The following is a 12,963-nucleotide window of genomic DNA, read 5'->3' on the forward strand; positions in this document are numbered from 1 at the left end:
TTCTGCGAAGGAATAAGTCAGATTCAACTTAGCTGAGAGCTCCATCATCAGCTCACTGGGAATTCCAGCAATGGTCAATAGATCATTCCAACTACTTGAAATTTGAAGACGACATGCTGAATAGAAATGCTATCAAATTTAAGAGATTGAAATGGACACAACAACACTCCAGAAACAAGCAACTATAATAATCCAAGACCTTAAACAATCTTTATCCCCACTTGGATTGATCATGGTAAAACTCAATTTCTACAAGAGATCTTCAACAAAAAAAGAGTGTAAAAGTGGCATCAATGAACTTGAGGAGGAGGTTCCTTCTTGATGTACCGACATAAACTTTGAAATGTTAAAATAAGATTGTCCTATTCCTATGTTCTCCTCTCCCATTATTGCTCTATCCAACTACGCCTAAACCACAAACTAAGATGGGCTCCATTACACTTACACAGATCCATCCCCACCACCACTAGGTTGCTTCTCACAGATGGCAAACTTTGCAACTTCGATTCTGAATACGTGTCCATGTGCAAGATATCTCCTGGCTGCTAATTACCAGAGCCAAGTTTCTAAAGTAACTCAGTCACCATTTTTTTTGTACTTTTGTTGTCCCAGAAAAAAAAAACAATAGTACGAGTGGATGAAAATACAAATCATTGACAAGAAACTTCTTGCATGCATTTCCCATGATAAACCACCTAATTGCAAGGCAACAAAGACCAGACTTGGTTCAGGCATAGAGGAAGTTAGCAAAGGTAAGCATGCATTTCCCATGATAAACCACCTAATTGCAAGGCAACAAAGACCAGATTTGGTTCAGGCATAGAGGAAGTTAGCAAAGGTAAGTAACAGAATCCAAACAGAGAATTTCTTTGGAAAAATGGGTCTTTTCTTCCAGATTTATGAAACAAATTCAGAAACAATATCTGACTTCTGGTAGGTTAGTTACATCTTGGCTATGCAATTCTGTTTCACTTTTAACAAAATGCAATAAAAACTTAAGGACTAACAATTGTCTGATTGAAAAAAGAGTTTGTCAAAGAACACAGGTTTCTCCATGGCATTTCTTCTCATTGTATAAAGTTTGTGGTGCAAAGAAAACCAATTATCAGTTAGATGACCACTTCACTAAACTTTATCAGAATAACAGGTTGATCGAGTTTCACTAGAATCATTACAGTTAAAAACATTTCACTGAACAGTTGATCAATCCGCCACCTGCACAACCAATGACCTATCTTCTGGTATGCAACATTCAATGAGTTATAAGAATAGAGCATACAAAAAACAAAAAAAAAAACCTTCACAGATATAAGATGGCATTTCAGATCATCACGTCATATAACTCACAATGATAACTTTCAAATGCACACATTCTTTGAATTTCCGTTTTAACTTCTGTTATGCAACATTTAATCTGTTATGTGAGAAGTCAAAAGGAAAAAATAACTTCACAGAATTAAAATAATGCCTCTAAAAAAATGGCAAAAATGACAGGTGCTTGCCTGTTCCAAATGTACAAGGAGAGGTGATTGATATCTTATTGCAGAAAGTTCTTTCTGGTTACATAAAAGCACTAAAAATGAATGTGATTGTCCATGAAATAAAGGATGTGACCCATCCTTAACCAAACCAAAGCAAAATGCTTAGAAAGGCTTGCTGTTGTAAGACATAGGGACTCAAAGACTCAAGTGTGCAGTTATAAGACATCAGGATAGTCGTTACAGTTGCAATAAGAATGAGCTTAAAGATAACAGGAAAGAGAAATAAATAAAGCTGCCAGATTCGGACACCAACCTATGTACTCAAAGACTCAAGTGTGCAGTTACAAGACATCAGGATAGTCGTTACAGTTGCAATAGGAATGAACCTACAGATAACAGGAAAGAGAAATAAATAAAGCTGCCAGATTCGGACATCAACCTATGTACACATATGGAGATAGTACAAAAATTTAACTATAGAACAAGAATCTGCAAAACATTGTAATCTCTTCTAAACTGTAATCCAAATACACTCCTCTCTCTCGAACAATCAATTCAACTATTATGGAGCATTTTATGCAATACAATGCAGTTGCTATATTACACTGCCTCTTTTCCAATATAATAGACTCATCCATCCATCACCTATCTGCATACTCATAGCTGAACTCCTAGTTTGGGAACAAGGCTTTCTTGAGTTTGAGTGTATAATGAACAATTTAGTCTAGTTCCTAAGACAAGTCAATTAAAGTTGGGTCACTCCTACGCCTGGTTAGATGCACAGTGGACCTCTGTCAGTGTTTTATCGCATAACAAAGTAGAAAACCAACAAGATCATAAATTGAACATAACGAACTTTATCCAGTGCTGAACTTCTAACCTACGTTCAGATTCTCATGCCTTAAAATCCATAATTAAAACCTTCAAATGCAATCATATTATTCAATTCCACAAAAATAAAAACTTAGAAAAGCATAACCACTGAAAGCACTGCCCATACCTCAAAAACAATACTTTGAGCCCTCAACTAAATCACAGCCCTCCTTTGCTGGACCTTGGCCTTCTCAGCATCAATGATAGATTCCACCAGCTTAACTGCATTATCCAACTTCCCTTCACCATTCACAACCACATAATCAAAATCCCTAACATGTTTCACCTCCTCTCTCGCAGTCGCAATCCTCACAAGCAAAGCCTCGCTAGTCTCAGTCTTCCTATCAATCAACCTCTCCACAAGTTCCAACTCACTCTCCGCCACTAAATATATAAAGACAGCAGAAGTCCCCAAAATCTTCCTCAAAGTCTCAGCCCCTTGTACATCAACTCTTAAAACTATGTCATGCCCTTTTGCCATAAACTCCCTGATTTGCCTTTTTGGTATCCCTTTATAATCACCATAGAGAAGTGCATATTCTAACAATTCATTTCTCTCTACCATTGATAAAAATTCTTCCTCTGACACAAAGTAATAATCTTTACCATCAACCTCACCTTCTCTCGTTGGCCTACTAGTTGCAGTCACAACAAAATGCAAACTTTCTCTAACTTGTCTCAATTTCTTGATAACAGCATCTTTACCAACCCCACTTGGACCACTTATCACAATGATTAAAGGGTTTGGAGGGGGGCAAATTGGGCTAGTACTAAAAGAAGAACCCATCGAGAACTCAAGGGCACGTAGCATTTCAGGCTTCGAGGCTTTATCAGGAGGTGGAATAGTGAATTTAGGCTTCTGGCTATCGCTCATTTTGGTGTAAGAAGCAAAGAATCTTGGTGGGGTTGAAGTGAAACGTTCAGTGATAGAAGTGGGTTTGCTGTGATTTATGATAAGAGAGGTATATTGGTGGTGAAAGATCGGAGAAGAGAGAGTTGGGCTCGAGCGAGCGAGAGAGAAATAGAGTCTGCGAAACACGAGGGGATTACGGGTTTTGTACGTGGAGAAAGGAAGGAGAAGGGCAAAGTGGAGCTTGGATTTAGAATCCAAATTTTTATTTGTAATATTTGTTATTGTGTTTTAAAAATATTTTTAAAATAATTTAAAAAAATATTTTATTTTTTTATTTTTTATTATTTTATATTTTAAATTAATAATTTTTTATATTTTTAAATTTTTTTGATGTTTTAATATTAAAAATAATTTTAAAAAATAAAATATTATTTTAATATATTTTTAAATAAAAAATATTTTAAAAGATAACTGTAATTATATTTTTAAATATATCTTAAATAATATTAGTTTGGGCCTCGGGGTTTATGTTACAGTTGAGGTAATTTTTTGTGTTTTATTTATGAAAAAAAAATTATTCTACTCTACTTGAATTCTCGGATGAACATTGGTACTCGTTTTTTTTATATTTATATTTTATATGTTATTTATTGTGTATGTATATATCATGTTAAGTTGGGGTTGAATTTCAAGTCAACAATATCTATTATATTATATATATTGTGTATGAAATAAGATTGTAATATATATTAAAAGAGTCAGTGTTTTACTATGAAATCAGTAAAACACTGATGTTTAATATGTTTTTTTTTAGTTGTTTTTTTTTTTTGCCTTTCGGGATTGTTTTTTTTGCTTCTTTCTTTTAATAAATTTTTTTTATTTAATTTAGTTTATTAATGTTAATTTTTTTTATTTAGTTGTCAGACTTTTATTACATTTTTTAGGTTTAATGGGTTAACTTGATTTGAGTTAAACCATAAATTTATTTTTTTTGCTTTTTTTTTTTTAATTTTTTGTTTGTTTAGTTTAGTTTGTTCAATATTAAATTTCTTTCTATTTAGTTATTAGACTTTCATGACATATATCCTGAGTTTCACGAGTGAACCCAATTAATTATAGGTTGACCCGTCAATTTTATTTTATTTTTCATAAATTTTTTTTGTTTAATTTAGTTTGTTAATGTTAATTTTTTTTATTTATTTAGTTATCAAACTTTTATGACACAGAACCTAAGTTTAACAGGTTAACATGATTTGACGAGTTAACTCAGATTTCTTTTCTTTTTTTTTAATTAATTTTTTTGTTTAGTTCAGTTTTTTAATGTTTAATTTTTTTTATTTAGTTACCAGATATTTATGACACGGATCCGGGTTTAACGGGTTAACCTGGTTTGACAAGTTAACTTGAATTTTTTTTTTTTGCTTTTTTTTTTTAATTATTTTTCTTTTGTTGAGTTTAGTTTGTTAATGTTAAATTTCTTTCTATTTAGTTTTTTTTTTTTTTTTTTTACTTCTTAGAGGTTTTTTTTCTTTTTAATTAATTTAGTTTATTAATATTAAATTTTTTTCTATGTAGTTATCAGTTGATGCCTTTCAGTTTTTTATTTTATGCATTTGACTATGGACTGCACAGTACAGTCTACAGTGAAAAGGCTGATGCCTTTTGTTTTTGTTTTTTTTTTGTTTTTAATTAATTTTTTCATTTAATTTAAACTATTAATGTTAAATTTTTTTTCTATTTAGTTATCAAACTTTCATGACACAGATTCCGGGTTTGATGAGTTAACCTATTTTGACGAGTTAGCCTAGTTAATTCTAGGTTAACCTATTAATTTGTTTTTTCCTATTTAGTTATCAAACTTTTATGACGTGAATCTAAGGTTTGACGGGTTAACCCTTTTTTTTTTAAGCACCATAAAACTTTTTTCTCTTGCCACCATCGTTTCATCATCTTCATCCTTGTCATCTTCTTCCTTCTTCCACTTTTCTACATTTACCAATATCATTTCTCTAATTTTTTTAACCTTAATATCAACCTATAGTAAATACTAGATCATTGGCATGCATGATCAATTTATTTTAACTTTAAAAAAAAATATTCAAGCGTTGCTAATTTTTTTTTCTAATTGAAAAAAAAGTTGGAACCATGTGGAGGTTGATCTGATGTGACTCAATTGATTTAACGGGTCTGAAAGCAACTGAAATGGCCAATAAAAATATATTTTAACTAAAAAAGTTAAAAATGACATTATTTTTAAAAAATATTGAGAAGACAACTTATTGAATCGCCTCGAGTTATCTTGGGTTAATCTGTCAAATTCACAACTTGGATCATGATAACCTCATATAAAGAAAATCAAAAAATTATAAAACTCAATTTCCAACAATTCAATGTTGTAGAATGAAATTAAGAAAAAAAAATGAATTAAAAAAAATGTTAAAAAATAAAAACTTAATTTAACTTACCAATCCATGACTTAAGTCATGGGACCAACATTACCCCATAAAAATAAAGTTAAAATAAATTATGAAACTCAGTTTCTAATCAATCCAATGTTGAATAATGAAATTAAAAAAAAATCAATTAAGAAAAGATATAAAAATATAACTCGAGTCAACTTGGGTTAACTCATCAAACCCATAATCTGAATCTTGAGACTAGATAACCTCATAGAAAGCATATCGAGTAAACAACTTGGGTTAACTCATTAGATCCGCAACTCAGGTCATAAAAATGGGATGACCTCATATAAAACAAATCAAATAAATTATAAAGAATAATTCAAAGTTCAACCCCTAATTGAAGAATTAAATTTTAAAAAAAATTAATCTAAAAAAAAAAACAAAAAAAACAACTCAAGTAAACTAAGATAACCTGTAAATCTCATATTTTGAGTTATGAGACTGGGATAGCCTCATAAAAAGTAAACTCATGAAACTTAATTCATAGTTAACATACTGTTGAATGATAAAATTGAAAATAAATACCAATTAAAAAAGAAAGAAAGAAAACCTGAGTCAATTGGGTTAACTCGCTAAATCTACAAGACAAGTGATAAGACTATGATAATTACATAGAAAACATGCTACAACAAATCATGAAATTCAATATTTAATAAATCATTAGTGAAGGATAAAATAAAAAATATAGATCTAAAAAGAAAAAAAAATTTCAATAAATAGTGTTATGTAAGGTAATAGATAGTAAAAGCACTACCCTTTTTAGTTTTTGTTAATAAATAAACACTTAGATATCATATCGATCAAATTATTCCTCTTACCATGAACACAATATGAATCATTTTCTTCTCATTGCCATTGTTTTCACATTTGCAATTTTGTTGTTCATCACAAAATAATCAACATTCACTTTACTTCATAATAACAAATAATCATAGTATTGCCACTAGTATTATCATGAAAACTGTATAAACACTAAATTTTTGAGCTCTTCTTCTTCGTACTACCGCAAGTGTTGTCACCATTTTGACATGTTTCTTCTTCATAATAACAAAACCAATAATCATAAAAACATATACCTCCATCTTCGTTGTAACATTATCAACATGTCTTCATTTGCATCAAATATCAATAATACACAAGGTAGCAGCTAGGTGGACTAGAGTTTAAGAATATAAAGTGTAAGAAATATGAGGAAAAAAAAACTATAGGATATTAGAAATAAAAATAGTAAAAATAAGTTATTCTATATATGAGATGACAGATAATGTAATAATATTTTCATTGATTAGTATAAACCTATTAGTAAAATCAAAATCACTGCTGAAGGAGGTGTTAATGATGTTGAGCCAATGCTACATAAAATGAAGAAAATAAATGATGAATTAAATAGAGTTTGAATTAAGAATCATAATATAAAGGCTAGATTTACAAAAGTTAAGTACATGTTGGTAGCAAATTTAATATGTGTAGTGTTATTGTATCTAACTATTATATTGTTCATGTTTAACAAATGAAAAATGACATCAAACAAATGTATGAGATTTAAATGAACTAGGTTGCTCTAAAATAAACATCATTAGAAAAATAAAGTGTTTATCTAAATCATCCACTTAATACTACATAATTAAGTTCTTATGTAAAAGCAAAAGTAATTATCCAAATAGTCAACATAACAATACATCATTAAATTGGTAAGCAAACTAAAGTGTTTATCTAAAATAAACATCACTAATAAAACATCATTAACACCAATCTTCATTTCTCATTTAATGCAACTTGTTTGGGTTAAGTTGAGCTTAAACTCATCTTTTATAAGTATGTGAAGAATGATAAGTGAATATCATAATTATAATTTAAATTTAAAGTGAAATATTTTTTTGAGTCACTTGTTTTACACCACTATTTATATAACCTCTGACTCCTATCCAATCTCTAAATACCATATTTATAACAAATTGGACATTAACTTGTTTATCATTTACTATCCCATATGTGGCTTCCATATTTACAATATATTGAACATTAACTTGTTCATTACAATTACTTTGGCAAGTCCTCAAGTTATGGCTAAATAATTTGCATACATTACACCTAATTATCGAAATCTTTTTTTTCTTAGGGTCCACTTTTCTTTTCTTATTATTAATCATTTTATATTCTTTTAAGGTCTACCCATAAATATTTTAAAGGATAAAGGTTAAATAATTACCTCTCCTTCGTATGGATTAATATTAGCTTCTAGTAATAAGTGGACCACCTTATTATAAGTCCTCATAAAAGTCTTAATCTTGAAGAACTAATGATAATATTAATATAAATTCACCCTTTTAGGAGGTATATAAAAAATAATGTGTCTACATAGAATCCTTGTTAGTGTTCATGCACCACATGAGCAATGTCGTTTCTCTAATATAACTAAAAGTCTAGTATGTCCCTCGAACACTTGGTAATCATAAATAATTTTAGGAATCATTCTCAAGTTTCTTGAGTTTTTCATTGCCTTATCCAACAACTTGCTTACGTGAGGATTGATTTTAGTCTTCTAACTAGCAACTTAAGCAAACCTATCATAAAACCTAAACATCAACTTCAACCTAATCTTCTCAAGTAACATCACAATTGACATACTTTTATACTTGTCAACCCAATTATTAAATGATTTGGACATATTATTTGTTACATTTTTAACCTTCACTTTAGTGCCAAATAAATGTCTTGTCTAGGTCTTATAATGGATGTTCTTCAACCAATCATCAACACCATTTTCAATTCATCAATATCTTACATATGGTTGCAATGGTTGAGGTATGTAAATGATTTAGATGCACCTCAAAATCCAAGTTTAAGTTCTCATATATGGAATTTTATATATATATATATATTGACATAAATATATCTTTCACATTGTCTATGTGTTATCTTAAGAAAAATCACTACAACACTTTTAGGTGGACTTTGTAAAATGTTTTTAATAATTACATAAACACACAAATATATAGGCTAATTGAACCTTTTGTATATTAGATATTATGCAAAATAGCTTGTGACTTATTTTGGTTTTGATAAAGTCATACAAAACACACAACAATCATCTCCAAATGTCATTATTTTGAGCATCTACAACAACATATGTAATTGAAATAATCTTTATATGCATCTAGACCAACTACTGCTAATAATACTTAATTCATAAGGACCCTTGAAATAGAAATCATTAATTCCCATAAAATGTCTATAATCATTTACGAAGTCATCTTTCATGGATTTCACATAAATATAGATTGTTGAAACTTTTAAGGTAAATGAACATCAACATTAAAATTAGGGTTAAACATTTAGTAAACATCATAAATATGGATAAAATCTTTCAATAACTAAAAATATCTAATCAACTTCTTATATGATTGCCTTAAACAAATTTTCTAGTTTTAGTTTTAGCCCTCCACGACTATATTAGATGAAGTTTTATTATAAACTTATTATTTATGGTTTCAAGAGCATCATTGAATATGTTAAGGTCAATATTAAGTAGGGGCAATAGTTTTTTAGCTATCGATGTAAAGTTAACTTCCTTGATAGTGGATGATTTAATACAACTATATTTTCCTTTCAATAACTTTATCAAAATAGTTTTGGTACCAAGTAACAAATAAGCATAAATACTACATCTACAACCATTACCCAAACAATATGCACCTACCTATTCCTTTAATAGTTTTTTCTCTAGTTAATAATCATGCTTAACTTTATATTCCCTCAACATATCCTTGAAGTGAAACACACTACTAGATATTTGACAATCTTAAAATCTATGGACCTATTCATGATTGCTGAATTAAAGCTTTTATAAAGAATATGTTTGTTTTTGCATTTTAAAAATGCTTTAAAAAAATAGATTTTTTAAAAAATTTTGTTTTCTTTTGTTTTTATATCATTTTAATGTGTTGATGTCAAAATGAATTTTAAAAAAATAAAAAAAATATATTATTTTGATATATTTTCAAGTGAAAAATACTTTGAAAAACAATTGCTACCACAATACAGAATAAACTCAAAGCTTTGGATATAAGTTTACAAGAAAGGAAAATAAAAGTTTACAATGAAAAAATAAAAACATAAGTAAATAGCAATGATAGATGTCGCGGGGCGACATTGAACGATGTGTTTTAATGCCTTCTGGTGAGGTATTGTTGGGAAAGAAAAGAGTTTTAGGTTTAATCATAAAATCATGATTAAGGTTTAGAAGTCACTATCTAGTATTATGGTTACTAGAAAACCTAATGGTCTGTGAGAGTTTGGGTAAGGGACTAGTTGTGCATGGAAAAGATACATCACCTCTAGTACACCTTATCTAAGATAAGTTGCATTATTGTTTGATTTTTTATAGGTCAAGTTTCCATTTGTTGATCTTTTTTCTAAGGTCTAAGAAAAATCTTTTTTCATGAGAAAATATTTACTTTACTAGGTTAAATCTTAATTATTCTAGAGTCTAAATTTTAGCATCGTATTTATTTTGCACTTTATATATTTAATACCTAAGGGTATACTCTACTATGTAGTTTTGCAATCCTCAAATATTAAAGTCTGCATCTAAATCCTAATATAAAATGAACAAAATGATTGGTGAAGGATTTTTGATATTTTGACCAAACCTAACGGATAATCATAAATTAGTTATGATATTTATTTTTGCATTTCAAAACATGAGAAAGATGCTTTATATATATATATATATATATAAAAAAGTATGTGTAGAAAACTTTTAGGATTTGGCCATATGCATGTAAACAAAAAACAATTTGTAAGAGGAAATTAATTTTAAAATTTTGAGATTGTTTTTTGAATTTTTTTTAAAAAAATTAGAAATGTTTCGGAGAAAATGAGGTATTTTAATATCAGGTTTGTATCTTATAGTATAAATATACAACCTGATATTATACAAATTAGAAGAAAAACATGCAAGAAAATCAAAAGTATTTTTGAAAAGACTTCTAATTTTTTTTTTGAATTTTTTTATTTTTTAAAATATTATATAATATTATTATTATATTATTATATTGGGTTGGGCCTGACCCAACCAACCAAAGCGGGTTTGGTCGATTGGGGGGCCAATATGCCTGACCTTTTTTTTTACCGGGCTAGACTCGACGCAACCATATGGGTTGGATCTAGCCTAAGCTCGCATGGTCACCAGTTGAGTGACCATGTGGTAAATATTTATGGTTATTACATATAGAATGCAATGGATAAAGGGGGTTTGGGAGGAGAAAAGAGAGGGAAAACTCGCCTTGTAAGAGGAGGAAAGTTGTTGGTGGCATTCGTGGTGTTGCAGGGAAGACCGATAAGTAGTTGGTGGTGGCAACGATGGCTAAGATGTGGAGGAGGAAGGGGCCAAAGTGGTGGCCGAGAGGGTGTATAAAAAAACTGAGCAAATATGATTTTTTCTCAACTTGGCTTTCTTTTTCTTCTCCATTAGGCCATACAATCTACCCTTATTTTTTAGGGGATGGAAGAGGGATATTTTATCTTTAATGATGTCAAATCTTGGTCCTTGATTTGACCTAGAACGATCCTAACCACTGGTTTAAAGTTGTCATCATGGCCTGGAAGAATTACTGTAGAAAGAGGTTGTTTGGGTTGGCTACTATGAGATAGTGCCACAATTGTTATGATGTCAATTGGTCAGAAAGGACCACATTAGGTTGTAGTCAAATGTCAACCAATTGTTTGCATGCAAGTTTTGTCAAATTTGGTGGAGAAATGAAGCATTAAACATTTTGAAAAGAAGGTCACTCAAATAACTTTTTCTGACTTAATTGAAGAAGAAGATAAACAATTACCAGATGATGTGTCTTCTGATATTTTTTTTACTATTCAAAACAATGTCGTTTTGGCTCATAAAGTTTTAAATTAGGGTTTTAGTTGGTGTTCAATTTGGTCTCTTATCTTTTAATTTATTTCAATTGCACCTCTAATTGACCATAAACTTTTAATTTTATGTACTTTTGCCCCTGTTAAACTTCAATGTCAACCCCGAATTTCAACACGTTTTTCACTGTGGTTCTTGGTCTTTGATTTATACAATTTAATTCTTAATTGACCATTAAAATTTTAATTTTCTTTAATTTCACCTCTAATTTCGATCAATTGAGTTCTTATATTTTGACACTTTTTGCAAAATGGTTATTGACTGTGAATTTCTTCAATCTTACCTCTTATTTCAGTTGATTGACTCGGTAAAAATTAAATTTAATCTTGTAAAATTTCAATCTTCTCAATTAAGCTCAAATTGGGCACCTAAACTTAAGTTTCCACTAATTAAGCCCATAATAAAATTAATTTGACCCATTTAAAGTATAATTAAGTCTTTGCACCTAATTAAATATTTCAATAGGACCAAAAGTAATTCTTAAACATAATTAAACTTTAATTTGGCCCATGATTGGCTTATTAAAAATCTAATTATGCCTTTAGACTTAATTTTTATGCAAATTCATCTAATAATCATGTAATTTAACCTTGAATTTACATTGTCTCTTTAGTTTTTGGTAAAATAAGGTACAATTACACTCTTGATTCCATTCCAAAATTACAATTTGATTTTTTTTTTCTATATGTGAAATTCTCTTAACTTACTTCTGCCAAAATACTAGTCTTTATTTTATTTTTTATTTTAAAAAGAAAAAAGATGAATTTAGAGAATAACCTAAAAATGAGTTATAACAATAAAAAAGATGGAAATGCTTGATGATCTAGGAAGAAGAATTCTCAACAAGAGAAGAGCGGAAAACATGGAATTTACTTGTTGAAAAAGAATACTGTCATACTTATTTTATGATTATTTCATGTTCTTAAAAATAAAGAAATCTTTTTTAATGGAGTTACAAAATAGACAAAAATAAAAAAAATTGCATTGCTCTCTCTTATCCACTTGAATACAAAAAACACACACACACACACCACAACAAATACTTTTTTCATTGTCATGATCACAATCATGCTCACTTGTGTTACTAGAGCGTATTTGAAATTTGATAGAAATTGTTTTTAAAAATACTTTACACTTGAAAATGTATCAAAATAATAGTTTTTTTTTTTTAAAAAAATTTATTTTTAACAACAACACATCAAAAATGATAAAAAAACATAAAAAATTATTTTAAAGCTAATTGTTTTTTTTTCGAAAAGTGTGGTCCAACTGCAAAAACAAACATTGTTCTAATACTACATTACAAACATTTTTTTTAATTTTAATTTTTCTTTTAAAATAAAAGTTTTTATTGAAAGTATTATA

At 29.1% G+C, this 12,963-nt stretch overlaps 1 protein-coding gene across 5 annotated transcripts; it reads right to left on the reverse strand.

Annotated features, from left to right (window-relative positions):
- Nucleotides 1-97: 97 nt before the first annotated feature.
- Nucleotides 98-3,449, reverse strand: LOC118034549 (guanylate kinase 3, chloroplastic). 5 transcript variants are annotated; one of them, XR_012170987.1, is made up of 3 exons: nucleotides 2,482-3,449; nucleotides 1,795-1,867; nucleotides 98-116 (listed from the first exon to the last, which is right to left on the reverse strand). XR_012170987.1 is itself a non-coding variant. In XM_035039881.2 (2 exons), the coding sequence occupies exon 1, from the start codon at nucleotides 3,226-3,228 to the stop codon at nucleotides 2,509-2,511; it is 720 nt and encodes a 239-aa protein (XP_034895772.1). In that variant the 5' UTR covers nucleotides 3,229-3,449; the 3' UTR covers nucleotides 118-1,867; nucleotides 2,482-2,508. The 5 variants fall into 5 exon arrangements, 1 of the variants encoding a protein (XP_034895772.1); XR_004685045.2 differs by lacking the exon at nucleotides 98-116 and adding an exon at nucleotides 118-542; XR_004685044.2 differs by lacking the exon at nucleotides 98-116 and adding an exon at nucleotides 118-545.
- Between the last annotated feature and the right edge of the window lie 9,514 nt (nucleotides 3,450-12,963).

The sequence above is a fragment of the Populus alba genome, chromosome 10, assembly GCF_005239225.2.
Source record: "Populus alba chromosome 10, ASM523922v2, whole genome shotgun sequence".
Classification (NCBI taxonomy): domain Eukaryota; kingdom Viridiplantae; phylum Streptophyta; class Magnoliopsida; order Malpighiales; family Salicaceae; genus Populus; species Populus alba.

Excerpts from the sequence above, each read along its gene's own strand:
- LOC118034549 (XM_035039881.2), bottom strand. The coding sequence starts at position 3,228 with ATGAGCGATAGCCAGAAGCCTAAATTCACTATTCCACCTCCTGATAAA.